General features: G+C 42.0%; 1 protein-coding gene across 2 annotated transcripts in view; it reads right to left on the reverse strand.

The window, feature by feature from the left end:
• The window catches only part of nav2a (neuron navigator 2a), a 498,795-nt gene that overhangs the window by 274,037 nt on the left and 205,468 nt on the right, over positions 1–19,290 (reverse strand). The window contains exons 1-3 of one of the 2 annotated variants that reach the window (XM_059976039.1): positions 10,789–10,894; positions 6,432–7,518; positions 1,604–1,716 (exon numbers count right to left, since the gene is read on the reverse strand). In XM_059976039.1, the coding sequence (XP_059832022.1) occupies positions 1,604–1,716; positions 6,432–7,480 (1,162 nt within the window). In that variant the 5' untranslated portion in view covers positions 7,481–7,518; positions 10,789–10,894. Of the gene's footprint in view, positions 1–1,603; positions 1,717–6,431; positions 7,519–10,788; positions 10,895–19,290 lie in introns of those variants that run through there. The other variant, XM_059976038.1, reaches the window with a different exon arrangement.

A 19,290-nucleotide genomic window follows, 5' to 3' on the forward strand; every position in this document is an offset into this window, starting at 1 on the left:
CAATCTGTGATATCATATGTCATCAGAACAGAATTAGGCAGCTCAGCCTATCAAGTCTGCTCCGCAATTCGACCACGGCTGATTTATTTTCCTTCTTATCCCTATTCTACTGCCTTCTCCCCAATTTCTTGACACGCTTATTAATAAATAACCTATCAACCTCCTCTTTAATATTTCCAATGACTTGGACTCCATAGTCCAGCTGTGGCAATGAGTTACTCAGATTTGCCATTAGATGGCTAAATAAATTCCTTCAAATCTGTGTTCTGAAGAGACGTCCTTATGTTCTGAGAATGTGCCCTCTGGTCCTAGACTCTCCCACTATAGGAAACATCCGGTCCACATACACTCTATCATAGCCTTTTAATATCTGATAAGTTTTAGTGAGATCCCTCCTCATTCGTCTAAACTCTAGTTAGTACAGGCCCAAATGCAGTTAACCCTTTCATTCCCAGGATCATTCTCATGAACCTCTTCTGGATCCTCTTCAATGCCAACAAATCTTTTCTTAGAAAAGAGGCCCAAAACTGCACACCATATTCTAAGTGTGGTCTGACCAATGCCTTACAAAACCTTAAATGAATTAAAAGAAATTTTGACTGCAGAAGCAAAAGAATCGCAACTAGGTAGCAAGTGCTTTGGATGAGCAATAAGAAGAGAAAAATTGAGGATAAAAGATGTTATTTTAGCTCATCGTTCTACAATATGTTGTTCTGAATAAAATTCAGATTTGTTCAATACCTGATCTGGCCAACAAACACCTGCAACACTAGTTCTTACACATTTTATTGTAAGTGCACTGTGAGATTCTGCAGGAAAATCATTGCTTATTACTTTTGTCTTGAGGAGCTTCTGGTATGAGGCGCTGGTACCAAATACCAACACACTTCAGAGGTGCTCTGCAAATACATGGAGCTTAGAAAAATAGACGGCTATGGGTAAATCTGGGTAATTTCTAAGGTAAGGACATGTGCGGCACAGCTTTGTGGGCTGAAGGGACTGTATCGTGCTATAGGTTTTCTATGTTTCTAAATATTGTTATTCACCCAACAGCTCCATTTCCAATCTCAAAATGACAGCTGCAAATGAGAACAGCTTTAAGAAACAGGAAAGAGGTTTCCTTTTCAAATTAGTATAGAACAACAGAAATAGCAAATGAAGTCAAAAAGACAGACAAAAGTACAGTATCCAAACATTTTCTAAGGACTGGGCTTATGACACAAAATACACTTGATTCAGTTAAATAAAAATTGAGGAACTTGTCAACTCAAGCTTAAATTCCTTCACTTAACACAATCGGTGCAGGAAAGGTGAACAGAGCATCTCCACTGTTTATACAGGCTTTATTTCGGTGGAGACTCTGAGAAACTGCAAAGTACTTATGATAACAGTCAACTAAAAGGATAAACTATCAGGTTCAAGCCTCCCACACGCCAGTTTTATTTCAAATGTATGAATCAAAATCTCCAGGTTATTGGTAATGAATGTGGATGCATGCTTGCATAATACTACAAAGATTTTAAAAGACTGCAAGTTCAGAAGCTTCATAGGTTTACATTTAACACTGTATCTCTGGTTAATGTGAAAAGCTGGATTTACTTACCAGGCAGATCTTCGATGCAGGTTTGTCCATTTTTGCTGTACAGCACGGTATCCATGTTCACTCCCCCTGTACCAGATTCAGTCATTACATTTCCTTCATTGTCTGTCTGTGACCTAAAAAACAAGGCACGGCAAATATAAACCTGCTTTTATGGAGTGAAGAGCGGACTGTCTGCATAATTGATTGGTCCCTCATGAAGTAATCGTACAGGAACAGGAAAATGCACTGAACCATAGGTAAATCTGTTGCTAGCACGTAAAGTCAGTCTTCACAGTACAATTCATATCATCTCACTTTAAGGAGAGAATAGATTTTATTGCTCAAAGGCAGAAAAGTTAAAACAATGCGACTTTAAAATAATACCCAATACACCAGCTATGCTAACCTAAGTTGATTACATTTCTATTCCGGTTGCTTTTCCCTTTAACTTTCTGCAGCCTCTTTCACAACCATTTCATATCTTCTGTGTATGTGGAAGGGAATGATAATTGCCAACGGACTCTTACCAAACCACCCTCTGCACCTGACCCACTATTGCTCTAAGCTTTCCTGACCGCTTCTTTTTTTCCTTCCCATGTACAGTCTCTTTATCTGTCTTTGCCAGTAAAAAGGAAAATAATGAGGTCAGGAGAGCCAGCTGCAGAGAGGACTGGGAGCCACTCCAAACAGGTTACTCACTGTGTGGGAACAGAGCAACCATTGGAGCAGCACGCAGCCTTGGCAAAATGACTTGGAAGAGGAAGAGTGCTATTCCAAGTGCTCACTTCGCAGTACAAAGAGTTTCCAGGCAAGGTAAACTAATGGCACTTTGGATATTTTCTTGACAGCTTTGTTCTCTGAGAGCACCTCCTCAAATGCTGACTCCTATCACCTGTGGAAGAACAGTCAGTAGGCTAATGGAAGCCCACCACCATGAAGCTGCCCTCCACCTCATACAACATCCAGATATAGGAATACATTGTTGCTCCTTCATCATTCTGGGTCTAAATCCAGGAACCCCCTACTCAATGCTGTGAGAGCACCTTCACCTTTCAAGCTATAGCGGATTCAAGATACAGCAGGCAGGTCTTTTGAACCCTTCTTCACTAAAGGAATTGATGAACGGCCTGTTTCTTTTTCAAATTTGATTCTCTCCACCCTAAGTTACTAAACTGAAAGTGATTTTCGAGACTCTGATAGAGATCATGCTGTCTCTGGAACTGGTAATGGGAGAAGGGTTCCTTGAATGGTCATACGTATTATGCTTGACAAAGAGTGGGCAGCTAACCAATGGACTCTGGAATTCTTATTGGTGTTACTCCCTCAGGCTGACAATGTTCATGTTACCGGACCAGCTTAGGGAGGCCTAGATAATCAGAGTTTGATGTTGAAGTTTGTACCCACCATGGACACATTTAATTATTGATAATTGGGGAATCCAAATATAAACAATCAATAAAGAAATAGATCTGGCATGAAAAGTTAGTTGATAGGGTTCTTAAGAAAGTGTATTGTGTGTTGGTCTTCATTAGTTGGGGGACTGAGTTCAAGAGCCAGAAGGTAATGTTACAACTCTATAAAAACCTGATTAGACTACACATGGAATATTATAAACACAAGAAAGTCTGCGGATGCTGGACAGGATCTCAGCCTGAAAAGTCGACTTTTTATTCTTTTCCATAGGCGCTGCCTGACCTGCTGAGTTCCTCCAGCATTTTGTGTGTGCTAACTTGGAATATCGTGTTCAATATCTGGTTGGCTCTTTACAGGAAGGATGTAAAAACTTTAGAGAGGGTGCAGAAGAGATTGGTCAGGATGCAGCCTGGGGATTAGAGAGTAGGTCTCATAACATTAGGTTTGGCAAGCAAGGACTTTTCTCTTTGGATCTAAGGAGGATCAGAGGTGACTTGATAGACACGTACAAGATGATGACAGGCAGAGATCGAGTGAATAGCTGGAGACTTTTTCCCAGGGCAGAAATGTCTCATACAAGGGGGCATAATTTTACTGGGGGGAAGTGAGAAGTAAGTTTTTTTTAAAACACAGAGAGTGTGGGTGCATGGAACACCCTACCATGGAGGTGGTAGGTACATTAAAGGACATTTTGGAAACTCTTAGACAGATACATGGATTGATCTTAGAATTGATTATAAGGTTGGCACAACATTATGGGCCAAAGAGTCAGTACCATGCTGTTCTACGTTCTATTTTGTAGCTTTTTGGTTACCAGAGTGAACTGAAATAACCAAATAGATTTTTTTTTGTTGTAAAAACCTATTTGGTTCATTTTGCCCTTCAGGGAAAAAAAAGTTCTGCTATCCGAGCCCAGTTTGGTCATGTCTTTATTAAATTAATTTCCAGAATCTGGGCATTGTGGGAAAAGGCAGTTGTTATTGTCCATCCCTAATTGTTCTTGAGAAGGTTATGACAAGCTTTCTTGAAGCCTTCTGCACTACTGCCACATGATGCTGTGTAGAGAGTTCTAGGGTACAGTCCCAACAATGATGCAGAACATGTGATAGATTTCCCTGTCACTAACTTGAAGGGGAGCATGCAGGTGGTGGTGGGCCTTCATCCTTTTTGGCATTAACGACGAATTAGGAAAATACTCACAGATCAGTTGGGGTGAGTGGCTGCAGTATACTTGTCGACAACACACTGCAACTCTGTGCAGCAGTGATGAAGGGAACGGATCTCTAGGATGGTTGGCATGGTGCGAATCAAGCAAACTCCTCTGTCTTGGATGGTTCTGAGCTTCTTGAGAGTTATCAGTGCCGCACATAACCAGGAAAATGGAGACACGTGCAAAAGTTTTTCCGCTGCCCTCTGCAAAAGCCCACCAAGTTTCTCTATCCAGGGGACATTAAGCATTTTATAAACCTTGGATAGGAATACTGTAAATAATTGTGACAATGGCTGTAATCACCTCCTGGAAAGTTCATGAGTTTATTTGACCCTCCAGGAAAGCTGATATCAAGATGATCCCTCCTCCTGTTTTGGAACATGACAGGGAACTTCTTAACTCAGAGAGAGGTGCAAGTGTGGAATGAGCTGTCAGTGGAATTTGTGTGTGTGCTCTACTGCAACATCTAAGAGAAGCTTGAATAAATACATAGATAGGAGGGGTATGGAGGGCTATGGTCCAGGTGCAGGTTGATGGGACTGGGCAAAATAATAGTTCTGCATGGACTAGATGGGCTGAACAGCCTGTTTCTGTGTTGAAGCATTCTATGACTATGTCCTTATTGGGCGACAAAAGGAAGTTCTTGTTGAAATATATATTTTATATCATATTGTCAGTAACCTCCAAGAGGACCACAACCATGTCATGGATTGGAGGCTTGTGTGCCTCAGTGACTCGGAGAGTTAAGTTGGCTGGAACCAGGGCGTTATGCTTTGGCTCTTGGTAGGATCAACCATGCCAAACAGTTCAAAGGGTAAAGGCCAGACCAAGAGTGGTCCACCAAATCTCTGGGTTCGGGGGTTCAGCTCAAGGCCAACAACTCTAACTGGATGGTATTCCTGACTCTCCGGTCCGAACTTGAATGACTAACAGTAATGAAAACCAAGAGGAAGCTACTGACATGATGAAGGAAGACCTGAACACCATCAGAGATGGAGGACCTTCACTGCTGCCCTGAATGTCAGCAGCATGATAGGTAGTAAGTATGGATGTAAATAAACAATTTCCAAATTGTACAAAAAATGCAACTTCTGGATTTAAACAGAGCATGTCCTCCATATCAATAACTCTGCACCAAAAAGAATTCCATCCAAGAATTTTTAGTAATGCATTCTTCCTTCTCTTTCACTAACCCTATAAACAATTTAAGAACTATTTACTGTCATTTTATCTTACTTCTGATCCCATAAATTGAATTAATTATTTGTTTTAATGTTGAACTGAAGATGAACTCGAAGAAACTATTTTTTTGGAAGTAAACAATGGAATTGGAAAGTTGATTTTCATTTAACTGAGTGGGTTCGGGCTTCTGCCCCGTTAGCTTGGCCTCCCCATACTGGAGAATTTCCACATGGTTGCAAAATCAAGACCAGCTTCACAATACGAGATCAAACCTCCAACTACTCTGTCACCTTCCACTCCCACCCACACACGCACTCACCAAGTTGTTTGGCACATTCAGTCACACTGCAGGCTAAAGGTCCATCAGCATTTTTGGCTTGAAAACCAGCATCACTTTCTCCTTTGCCCAAGTTGTATGATGATTGCAATCTTCCTAGAAACCACACGGATGAGGAGATGCATCCACACACCAAAATGATGATGCACATCCCACCATGAGCCTCTTAGGACTTCTATTCGCTTGTCACTATGTCTGTTGACATGTTGGCCCACTGAGACCCAGTTACCATGAAGCACCCATCAACACTAATTCAATTTTATCCTGTCCAGGATCCACCTCAGGTTCTGCCACTCACTCATACTTGGGACAATTTACAGTGACCCATTAACCTACCAAGCCATATGTCTTTGGCATGTGGCAAGAAATGGGAGAACCTGGAGGAAACTCAGGTGGTCTCAGTGAGAACAAGAAAGTTCTACATACATCTTTATTCCTCAGCTTTGATGCTGCTCTGTTCCTCCAGCATTTTGTGCGTGGATCTCTATATAGGTAGCACCAGGGATCAGGAATGAATCTTGGGCTGAAGCTATGAGTCATAACATGTATTTATCAGAGGGCTAACATCTGACAGAAAGTTTGTATTTCAGCAATTCTGAAGCATCTTCTGTCCTCTACATGAATTTTGTCAAATTCTACTGTCAAAAACTTACTTAATAAGTGACACAAGGAAGAATCCCCACCTTGCAATATTCCATGAGACATACCTGTACATGAATGGAGCAACAGTGGCAGTGTTGGGATGGCTGTATTGCTGCTGTGGGTGAGGTAGCTGTACACTGACTGTGTTACTTCCTGTTGTTTGGGTTGTGCTCACTGTGGTGGCAGCCTGAACATTGTTACTGTTGACAGGGGGTGTCCCCCCAGCCCCCTTTCCTTCCGAGGAGGCTAAACTACTGGAACTGGAATTCTTGCTGTCCAACTGCGCTTTCTGCAGTGCGACTCCAACACCCGGCTTTCCACTTCGTGCTCTCTCGCCATCCTTTGCAGGAGCTTGGGCACTTGTAGATTTCCCTGTGGGTGTTTTCAGCCCTGGTTTTGGTATACCGCTCTGCTGAGGGGTGGCCAGATCTTTTTTGGCTCCACTCAACTTCCCTCCTTTTGGGATAAAGCTTGAGATCTTGGAGGACTTTTTTGGCATTTCAGAAGCAGCAGCCTGTGACTCCTCTTTGGTCTCCTTGTCTGCTTCAATCTTTTCTGACATGGACGCTCTTTTGGAGACCTCCTTTGCTTTGTCTTTCTCCTTCTCTTTCTGCTTCTCTTTCTCCTTTTCACTGCCCTTGGGTGAGCTCTTCTTATTGCTCAGTGCACGACTGATGGTCCTTTGTGCGATGCCTTTTAGTGCAATTTTTGGGCTGTTCGAGGAAGGCGCGGCACCGCTGACGCCTTTGGCCGGCCCATCTGTGTCGCCGAGGTCCATACAGTTAGAAGTGGGCTCCTGTCGCTCGCAGCTGCCCTCACGAGACCCTGAGTTCTCCAGGCTGGCTCCACCGGCCTTGGAGCCACCTTTACTGTTGAACAACTTCAGTTTCTCCAGCATGGACTTCTGGTTGTTGGCATTGTTCTTGGCAGTGGGCTCAACTGGAGGCTTAGGAGGCTCCTGCTGGGGCTGCTTCACAGATAGCATGGAAGACGTGGCAGTGTGCTTGGCATTGAGTGATTTGCTGCGCCAGGGCTTGGCAGAGTTGGGCTGGGGAATGGCCGAGGAGACCCCACTGTTACTGCTGTTTGCAGAAGACTGTACATTCTCATTCATTCCTGGCTGCTGAGATGTGTTGTCTGCTGGTTCTGGAACTGGAACAGAAAAATCATGAATGAAGCAGGTCATTTAATCCTTCAGCCTCCTCCCATATAAGGCTGGATTCAACATACTCAAGAGAACTGAGCTGACGTTCTCTGTTTGTCATCCCTTGGACCAACAGTCTTGCATAGTATTGATGTGACACTTCATGTTTCTTTCTAAATAGAGAACCTTTTTTCAAAATTACATCCTTTATTGGTCTTTAAACTATATAATCACACAACAAAACAAGCTGACACGATTGGTAAGGGTGAATGGAGAATTATTGCAAGACTCTTTTCATTGAGTTTATTCATAGTCAGAATGATCAAATATCAGAGTTTATAAATGTAAATTGATGAGGATAGAACAGAGATGAGGAGGAATTTCTTTAGTCAGAAGGTGGTGAATCTGTGGAATTCATTGCCACAGACAGCTGTGGAGCAAACTTAAAACTGAGGTTGATTGGTTCTTGATTACTAAGGGCATCAAAGGTTACAAGGAGAAGGTGGGAGAATGGGATTGAGAGGGAATGATGCAATTGTGTAAAGACTCAATGGGCCAAATGGCCTAATTCTATTCATCAGCTTTACAGTCTTTTGAGAAATGCCTCGATGACAGGAGTCCTAATTGGGGGCTGGAGACACCCATGCAAGGTATTCAGCAATACAGCCATACCCGATTAGAAATTAACCAGAAGAGAGAGGAGTAAAGTGAGGGGTGGGGGGGGGGGGGAGGAATACAGCAAAGAGAATCACAATGGGTCATTCTTGCCCAACTGCAGCAGCTGTGAAATTTAAAGTTATGTGATTAAATAAATCCAACATTTCAACAAAAAGCTCACCCCTATGTCAATGAGCAAGAAACCACCATTTGTTTAAAAAAAATGTAGAGTTCACTAACGCTCTTCAGGGAAGGGAATTTGCCACTCTTGCTCAATGGGCCCGTGTCGATACTGCTTACTTCCTACATTAGAGCAATGACTATGTTTTCAGAAATACCTCAGTGCCAATGGAGTGCTGTAGCATATCAAGAGATGCTTTAGGAAGGGAGCTTTCTTTTGATTAAGGCACTGATAGCCTGCCAATGTTGCCAAGGTATTAAAACTATATGCTGATTGCTGTGAAAGTATTTTCTTCAAGTCAGAAGTAGACTTATGGAACTGTGAGCGGGGAGAAGAAAACAGTGATCTACAGAATTGTGTTCAGTTCTGTCCACCTCATTATTGGACAGCTTTACATGGAAAAATGAAGAGCAGATTTACCAGGATGATGCCTGGATTAGAAAGCGTATCTTACGAGGATAAGTTAAGTGAGCTTCGGTTTTTTACTCCTTGGAGTGAAGGAGGATGAAAGGTGACTTGATAGAGGTGGACAAGATGATAAGAGGCTTAAATTGAATGGACAGCCAGAGACCTTTTCTCAGAGTGGATATGGCTAATAAAAGGGGGCCATAACTTTTAGATGGAAAGCATAGAGGGGATATCAGAGGAAGTTTTTTTTAAACACTCATATAGACTCTTAGATAGCATTTTGATTGAAGAAAAATGGAGGCCAAGTGGGAGAGAAGGATTAGACTGATCTTGGAGTAGGTTAAAAGGTCAGCACAATATCATGTGCTTAACTGTTCTATGTTCTACATTTTTACAGTTAATTACACAATTATATTCAGTTTCCTAAATTAATTTGGAGTAGTGTTACTCTGAGAGTAACAAAGATTTCTAATGTCCCCCATTGAGAACTTTTATGGCAAAATAATAAAGAATTATAGAGCATGTAGATCAGGAGAAAGAGGCAGGATGTGATAGAGGTACACCAGGGATTTCCAACTTGGGGACCACGGACCCATTGGTTACTAGTAGGGGTACATGACATGAAAAAGTTTGGGAACCTCTGAGCATATACAAAATTATGAGGGATATAGATAGGATAATTGCAAGCAGGCTTTTTCCACTGAGGTTGGGTGAGACTAGAACTAGAGGTCATAGGTTAACCGTGAAAGATTTATCATTTAAAAGGGGACATGATGGGGAACTTCTTTATTCAGAGGATGCTGTGAGTGTGGAACAGGCTGCCAGTGAAAGCAGTGGATGCAGGTTCGACTGCAACCTTTAAGAGAGGTTTGGACAGGTACATGGTTCAGACAGTGATGGGGGCTATGGTGCAGGTGCAAGTCAATGGATTAGGCAGAAAAGCAATTCAACATGAACCAGATGGGCCGAAGGACCTGTTTCTAAGCTGTATTGCTCTATGACTATATGATTGCCAATGTCACCCAGTGCAAACTTTTTATGGTAAAATAATAGTGAATTACAGAGCATGTACAATGGACTGGAATTCCCCACCGGTCGAGGTAAGGCACCAGAAATTGAAGGGGCATCAAGCTACTGCTTGTGGTTCAACTACTGATTAACTCAAAATGCTGCAATAAAGTGCCATGATGAATCATATCCTAGTCAGCGCTTCGCGGAGCACCTATGCTCTGTCTGCCAGAAGAAGCCACCAATTTGAATTCTACCTCCCATTTCCATTCCGACATGTCAGTCCACAGCCTCCTCTGCTGCCGTGATGAGGCCACATTCAGGTTGGAGGAGCAACATCTTATATTCTGTCTGGGTAGCCTCCAACCCAATGGCATGAACATCAATTTCTCGAACTCCTGGTACCTGACCAACCCCACCCTCCACCATTCCCAATCCCCTCACTCACCTCATCCCCTTACCTGCCCATCACCTCCCTCTTATGCTCCTCCCCCTTCCCTTTCTGTCCTCTTCCATCAGATTCCTCCTTCCCCAGCCCTTTATCTCTTTCACCAATCAACTTCCGAGCTCTTCACTTCACCCCTCATACCTCTCCCGGTTTCCTCTATCACCTACTACCTTATACTTCTTCCCCCTTACTCTGACCTCTAAACCCTTTTTTCCGGCCCTGATGAGGGGTCTCAGCCCGAAACGTTGGCTATTTACTCTTTTCCATAGATGCCGCCTGGCCTGCTGTGTCCCTCCAGCATTTTGCATGTACTTCCTTGTTAGTACTGAATGCTACTGCTGTGTAAGTACAAAACACACACTCGCAAAAATCAGCACACTTACTTCCTGTGAATACAATTTCAGAGGCAGTGAAACAAGCCAATCCTGGAGACACAAGTTACACTGAACAATTACCCAAACATTGAAAATAAATTACTAATATAAGGGCATGATCTGGTTATAATTACTGAATTATATGCTTCATAAATCATACACCTACTGCCACATTGAGTATTAAGACAAGCAATTTACTTACTTGAAAAACATTATAATTGAATGAAATTTCTTCTAGGCACCATTGGCAGCAAGTAGCACCTATAAACATGGAACTTTCTAAGTTAACAATCCTTCCACTGCTTTACGCTTGGCTCTGTCCTTCATGAGCCGAGACGATGGATATAGAATAATTGCTGTATGTAGTGAGAGTTGCACACTGCTTCACAGTTTCAGTTTGCAGTCATATGGTTAGACTAACGGCTGTTCTAACAGCTTCACAAATCAAAAGTAAACGGCAGCTTAAGTTGTATGTTTCCAGCACTGTCAGGAGCCTATAGGGAAGGATCTGCGTCTCTGCCAAAACCTTGTGTGGTCATTTATTATGATTCTGGGCTGTTTGATCCAAGCCAGATCTCTCTGATGTTCCAAGTCGTATGACACTCCCCCATCCCGTGTCGATGCGATTTACTGAACAGCAACTGGATAGCCGGCCAAATTCCATGCTTGTTTAATGACATCATTAGCTGACAGGGTGAAACCACTAAAGACAACATTAAGTTCTGCAAGCAGAGTGTGCATAACCAATCAGAGTAGTCACTGTCTGCTGCAGAAATCATAACCAGCTCTAACAAAGATGGATTAATGGTTGAAAACCAAAATTGCCACAACAACACAGGCATTTGTCTTCTTGGTAGCTACACTCAGTAGCCATTTTATAGGCTCACTTGTACACCTGCTCATTAATGCAAATATTGAATCAGCCAATCATTTATATATTTTATTTATTGACATGCAACGCAGGAATAGGGGCTTCTAGCCTATCCAGTCATGCCACCCAGCAACCCCCAATTTAATCTTAGCCTAATCACGGGACAATACATAATCACCAATTAATATACTAACCGGTATGACTTTGGATTGTGGGAGGAAACCAGAGCACTTGGAGGAAATCCATGCAGTCAAAGGGAGAATGCACAGACTCTTTACAGGCAGTGGTAGGAATTGAACCCGATGTCTGCATGGTCAAGCATCATGTTAACCACTATGCTACCATGCTGCATCATGTGGCAGCAACTCAATGAATAAAAGCACGCAGACAATGTCAAGAGGTTCAGTTGTTGTTCAGCACAAACATCAGAATGGGGAAGAAACGTGATCTAAGTGGCTTTGACCATGGAGTGGTTGTTGGTACCAGATGGGGTGGTTTGAGTGTCTCACAAAACAGCTGATCCCCTGGGGATTTCTTTTTTTACACACACAAAGGTCTCTAGAGTTTACAGAGAATGGTGCGAAAAACCAAAAACATCTAATGATCGGTGGTTCTGTGGGCAAAAACACCTTGTTAATGAGAGAGGTCGGAGGAGAATGGCCAAGCTGGTTCAAGCTGACAGGAAATCCATGCAGTCACAGGGAGAATGCACAGACTCCTTGCAGGCAGTGGTAGGAATTGAACCTGAATTGCCTGTACTGTCAAGCATTGTGTTAATCAAATAACCACACGTTTCAACAGTGGTGTACAGAAGAGCAACTCTGAGCACACAACATATTGAACCTTTAAGTGGATGGGCTACAACAGCAGAAGACCACAAACGTAGACTCAGTGGCCACTTTATTAGGTACAGGAGGTATGCAAGGTGTAGGAGATAACTATGGTCCTGAGAGTATATTAAGAATAAGTATTGCTTTGGTAGAGAGCTAATGCAGATACTCATCAATGCATCTTCAAATGATGGAATTGGAAATACCACATTTCCCTAGGGCACAGAACTCTGACACTGCTTAAAGTTTGCTTCTCTCTATCCAATACGGAGAAACATTTCTATAGATGCAGTTCACTTAAATTCAGTCATACCAGCTATAAGATAGAAACTGAGATTGAACAGCGGTGCAAGCTGCAATTTCTCAGTTGCAATCCACACAAAATGGTCCTATGAATTGCAAAGATAGTGATAAATTGTAGTGGGATATAATCAGACAATTAGAAGACACATGGCAAATGCAGTTTAATGCAAAGGATATTAATGGGAGGAATGAAGAGAAGTCATGTGGAATAAAGGAATCTCTTCTAAATGAATACAGGAGGAGACAGAGCTGGAGTTGCAGGTTGGGAATGTGCTTAATAGGGCACAGACAATTCTAGACGTTTTTAGTAGAAGCATAGGGTAAGAGAACAGGGACATCATGGTGAACTTTTGTGAAACATTATGTTACGCATACACAGAGCAAGACCTGCAATAGAGTAGTATGATTAATTGTTTTACTGAGTGCTGTACTTGCCCAGTGTGTACCATTACTAACATGACTCAGTAAAAACGTTCAATCATATTCACTCCATTATAATTCTTGAACCCTGGATACGAAACACATTGGTCTGGCCTTGGCTGGAATACTGTGTTAAGTTCTGGTTGCCTCATTACTGAAAAGATGTGGAAGCTTTGGAGAGAGTCTAGGGAATTGTCCATAGGATGACGAAGTCCAGTTAAGAAGATAAGATTGAAGAGGCAGGGACTGTTTTCCTTGGAGAAGAGAAGGTGACAGAAGTTTATAAAATGATGAAATGATTGGACAGAGTGCTTAGTGGGACACTGACCGTGTTGTTGGAAGGACCAAATAATAAAGGCCACAGGTACAAAATAAGACCATAAGATAAATGAGCAATAGTTGGCCATTCGGCCCATCAAGTCTGCTCTACCATTTCATCATGAGCTGATCCAATCTCCCCTTTAGTCCTATTCCCCCTCCTTCTCACCATAACCTTTGATGCCCTGACTACTCAGATACCTATCAATCTCTGCCTTAAATACACCCAATGACTTGGCCTCCACTGCCGCCTGTGGCAACAAATTCCATAGATTCACCACCCTCTGGCTAAAAAATTTTTTTTCACATCTCTGTTCTGAATGGGCGCCCTGCAATCCTCAAGTCCTGTCCTCTCGTATTAGACTCCCCCACCATGGGAAACAACTTTGCCACATCCACTCTGTCCATGCCTTTCATCATTTGAAATGTTTCTATGAAGTCCCCCTTCATTCTTCTAAACTTCAAGGAGTACAGTCCAAGAGCGGTCAAACGTTCCTCATATGTTAACCCTCTCATTCCTGGAATCATTCTAGTGAATCTTCTCTGAACCCTCTCCAATGTCAGCACATCCTTTCTTAAATAAGGAGCTCAAAACTGCACACAGTATTCCAAGTGAGGTCTTACCAGTGCCTTATAGATCCTCAACATCACATCCCTACTCCTATACTCTATTCCTCTAGAAATGAATGCAAACATTGCATTCGCCTTCTTCACCACTGACTCAACCTGGAGGTTAACCTTAAGAGTATCCTGCGCGAGGACTCCCAAGTCCCGTTGCATCTTAGAACTTTAAATAAAGGTAAGAAAAACAAAAAAAGACAAGAGGAAGAACTTTCTTATATGATCTGCTGTTGGAATATGTAAATACTGTATTGCCTGCAGATGTCATGAGGAGCAGGATCTATTGCAGATTCAAGAGGAAATAGTAAATATATAGCCAAGATGGATCCAGGAATAGAGGTCACAAATACAAAATAAAGGTAAGAAAAATACGAGAGACAAGAGGAAAAATTTTCTTACACAATCAGCAGTTATAATATTTATTTTTATTTATTTATTCAGATACAGTGCAGAATAGACCATTCTGGCCCTTTGAGCCACACCATCCAGCAACCTTAGCCTAATTACAGAACAAGTCACAATGACCAATTAACTACCAACTGGTATGTCTTTGGGAATAAACCGGAGCACCAGGAGGAAACCCACCAGGTCACAGGGAGAACGTACAAACTCCTTGCAGGCAGCAATGGGAATTAAACGTGGGTCGCTAGTGCTATAAACGGTGTGATCACCACTACAGTACTGCGTTGCCCCGAACATGCAATATTTTGTCCACAGGTGTACTGAGGAACAGTTTCAATTGCGGATTCAAGAGGGAATTGGTAAATATATAGCCAAGAAAATTTATAAAGCTACGGAGAAAGGGATTGGATATGAAACAAGTGTGGCTCTGCTGGAGAACTGAGAAAGACATGATGGGCTGAAAGGCCTCCTACATCCTTTAGCAATGATCTGATTCTACAAAATTATTTACTCTGGGTTGCTTTTCAATCGAGTCAAAAAAATGTGAAAAAGCAAAAACCGACATTAGATTTACAAAATAATAAAAATATCAGGCACTTAAGGGGTTAAACACCAAAACCCTAACTCCCAAACAATAAAGCAGTCTGTCCCCAAGGATCAAAAGCAAATTAACTTAGCTAATGGGGATTGAGGAAAAACAATTAACATTTTCACCTGAAACAACTAAAGTTCATTGAATCCTCCTATTTGGTCCTTTAGCCCAAAGGCTCAATAGGATGTGGCCTGTTCCAAAATAACCCAGTTCACAACAAAATGTATTCTGTATTTCCAATTTTTATTCAGGATGTCAAACTGATACACCTTTTTTTAACAAGGAGAACATGGACTTACGGTACAAGATCATCCAGTAACTAATACAAACATCTGAGCAGGCTCATAAAGTTAGAATAATCAACATACAAGCAACCTACATGCAAGATCATAAATGGCTTTAGAATGAAGCCTCCAAATGGATTAACAAGGCAGCCTACACTTTTGAGACAAAGATTCCTCTGTAATAAATTTAGATAAACTTTCTAGTTGAGATAAAAAGAGACAAGAAACAGAAGTTGGTGGGAGAATTGATGATCGCTTCATCAGTTTCCAACAATCAGGGCTGTCGTAACACATTCCACAGATACATTGTGGGTTTCAGTCATTGTATCCTTTTAAGTGATCTCGACAGTTACTGGTCCTCTCTATAGTATAAGTAGCACAATTTGAGAATTCAAACCAACGGAGTTCAGACAAAGAAGCGGTCTTCAGCAACAAAATTTGCTACCTCCACACAATGAAATACTTTGAGATTACTAGTAAACAAACTACAGCATTTGCAATTTTGCTGTACCAACCTCTTCAAGAAGCTGAAATCTTTGATCTTGTTACTCGAGGGTAACGCTGACATCATTAAAGGGAAGCACATTGAACAAAATGGTCAAAGTGCAAGGTTTCAGTTTGGAAACGTTGCAGCTGCAATTTCATGCCCCTGTTCAGTCACTGGGCAACCCAAGTCAACTGAGACCTTCCGTCAACTTCAAAAACAATGAAAATTAAAGCCCTAATTCCCTTAAAGCTCTGACTGTTTATTGGATACTTCACCCTCTGAGTATCCTCACAGTTTGAATCATTACTCCTGCAGCCAGCAAATCAATAGCTCCAGATTGTTCATCATGAAGAATGCATGGCCTTTTCATAACTAATGACCAGTAACAAGTGGATTCATTCATATTTCACATTAGTGACACCAAAAGAGCATGCCCTGTCTTGCTGACTGAATTCAAAGTTGTAATAATTTTCTAAAAGCCAGGGTTTCTTTAAAGTTTTATTTGATAAGATAATCAAAGAGCGTAATCAAACTAAATAAATAAAATTTCAGGGTAATCAATTTCAACAGAGCCACAATATTAATGAGTCAAATGAGCAGTGAAAATGTAGTTTCCTTTTGGTTTCGGCAATGAACCCTAACAGGGCTTTACTAGAACATAGCAGCACAGTAAAGGCCCTTCAGCACACGCTGTTGTCCCTACCTTTTAATCTACTCCAAAGTTTATCTGCCTTTCCCTCCCACATACTGTATCCCTCTATTTTACTAACATCCACGTGTCAATCTAAGAGTTTCTTAAATACCCTTATTCTTAAGAATTTTCATGGCAAAATCCCTCTGTGGCGTTTCAGCATACAGTCTATGATCCAAGCACTCCATTCTCCTTCAGCACCTCTGCCCTCTGTTTTCAGTGAAGAGGGGGCTGGTTCAGTCTATCTCCAGGGCAGCCACAATTCACCTGGATGTTTATACTAGTGAGGAGTCAATAGGCAGAATTGATGGTTTGGCTATTGTGTACAAATGAAAAGAAAGAGGCTCAAGGATTACTCAAGGAAGTGGTACATAAATGTTCTGTGTTGTAAATCTCTGAAAAGCAAACAAACTGATGGCACTAATTAAAATGGATAACGGGCAGTTCGGCAACATGCAGATTGGAATACAGAGCCTTTCATCTTTATTGGAGGTCCTAGTGAACAGAATAATATTTTACTCTGGAACTGGTAACTACAGAACTAAGAAATGGGGAAATAACTTTCATCCTGCCCCAAGATGTTCACAAACTAAAAAAAAGTTTACATGCCTTTTTATGCACTCAAGATTTAGGCCCAATCACCATCAAAGTGCAGCCTTTAATTTAATGCAAACTTAAGTGGCAGCCAATTCCACAAGAATCTCACAACAAACAGATGAATGAAAAAAAGATAACCCACTTCTGACGTTGTTGTTTGAAGGAAGAATGTTTGACAGGATATTAAACAGGTTCACAACACTCGACAAAACTCTACTGGATCTTGAATATCCCCACTGAAATACCTTCAGCTTTACTGTTCAGCCAGAACACAGCACCTACAATAATAACACTCCCTCTAAAATATGACCAAAATGTCACTTGAGACTATGTATGTTGTGTGGATCAGCAACATTTTTTACCAAGTCCTATTCAGGGGGTTGGGGAATCTGGTGGGGAGGGGGAAGTGATTGGTGGAGATCAGGAGGCAGTGTGGGAGACTCATATTTCATATTTCCTTTGTGACATGGGAAAAAAAACATTTCTGCTCATCCAGTTCATATTGTTCCAGGAAGTTTATCATGAAGAATGCAAGGCCTTTTCCAGAACTATTGGCCAATAAAAAATGGACTAATTTATTCTTCACATTATTGATACTGAACCAACTCTGATTTGCAGACAGAATTCAAAGCTGAAATTTAAAAAAAAACTGGGGAATAAGCATTAATTGATAAATTAAACAGAATATAATCAAAATTGAAGGAACAGGAGATTCTGCAGATGCTGAAAATCTTAAGCAACACATACAAAATGCTGGAGGAACTCAACTGGTTAGGCAGGATCTATAGAGAAGTATAAACAGTCAACATTTCAGGTCAAACTGGAACAGGGACAAAAAAATAGAATAAGAAGATTCCTTGCCTCCATCTCTTTGTTCCATTACAATAGACAATAGACAATAGGTGCAGAAGTAGATCATTCGGCCCTTCGAGCCTGCACTGCTCCTCTCCTATTAGAAGTTGGAGGCAAAGTTGAAGAAGCTGATGAGCTTCGCATGGGTGCAGGAAGCAGCACCAATGCAGTCGTTGATGAAGCATAGGAAAAGTGGGGGACAGACATCAGTGTAGCTTTGCCTCCAACTTCCACCCTGCCCTCAAATTTACCTGGTCCATTTCCAACACCTTCCTCCCCTTTCTCAATCTCACTGTCTCTCTCTCTCTGGACACAACATATCTACTGATGTCTATCATAAACCCACTGACTCTCACAGTTACCTGGACTATATCTCTTCCCACCCTGTTGCTTGTAAAAACACCATTCCCTTCTCTCAATTCCTCCATCCCTGCTGCATCTGCTCTCAGGATTAGACTTTTCATTCCAGAATGAAAATCAGCAATGATCTTTCAAAAGTCAATAGATTCTTATGAAGCAGATGTCCTCCTTTTTCAAAGAAAGGGGCTTCCCTTCCTCCACCATCAATGCTGCCCTCAACAGCATCTCTTCCATTTCACACATGTCTGCGGTCACCTCATCCTCCCACTACCCTACCAGGGATAGAGTTCCTCTTGTCCTCACCTACCACTCTACCAGCCTCCACGACCAGCACATAAATCTCCAGAACTTCTGCCATCTCCAACTGGGTCCCACCAATAAGCACATCTTTCCATCCCCCACCTCCACTTTCTGCTGGGATTGCTTCTTAGATGACTCCCTTGTCTATTCATCCCTTCCCTCTGATCTCCCTCTTGGCATATATCTTTGCAAGTGGAACAAGTGCAACACCTGTCCCTTCTTCTCCTCCCTCAATACCATTCAGGGTCCCAAACAGTACTTCCAGGTGAGGCAACGCTTCATCTGTGAGTCCGCTAGGGTCACATACAGTGTCTAGTGCTCCTGGTGTAGCCTCCTGTATACCGGTGTGACCCAGCATAGATTGGGAGACCGCTTCACTGCTTTGTATGCCAGAAGAAGCAGGATCTCCCAGGAGCCGAATTTGATCACTGAATTACTGGAAGGATATTAATAAGGTTGAAAGAGTGCAGAGAAGGTTTACAAGGATGTAGCAATGAAATAAATAGTTTCTAGGCTGGAGATATTCTGTACCATTCCCTTGTCTACCATTTCCAATCTTGAACTCCTAACTCTCCAAGCTGAAGGTCAAAGTCCAGAGCTCAGTGACTCCAGAGGTAGCAAGCATGAAAAGTCGAAGACCAAAGTCAGTGGTGTGGAGGTAGAAGGTGAATATGGGACAGAGACTGGAGGTCGAAAACCCTGCAAGTCTCCCAGTCCAGACCAAGATTTGATGTTGGAGGCTTGTGAGTTTGAAAGAGTCAGAGACCAAGGACTGG

Source organism: Hypanus sabinus, chromosome 7 (genome assembly GCF_030144855.1).
Source record: "Hypanus sabinus isolate sHypSab1 chromosome 7, sHypSab1.hap1, whole genome shotgun sequence".
Classification (NCBI taxonomy): Eukaryota; Metazoa; Chordata; class Chondrichthyes; order Myliobatiformes; family Dasyatidae; genus Hypanus; species Hypanus sabinus.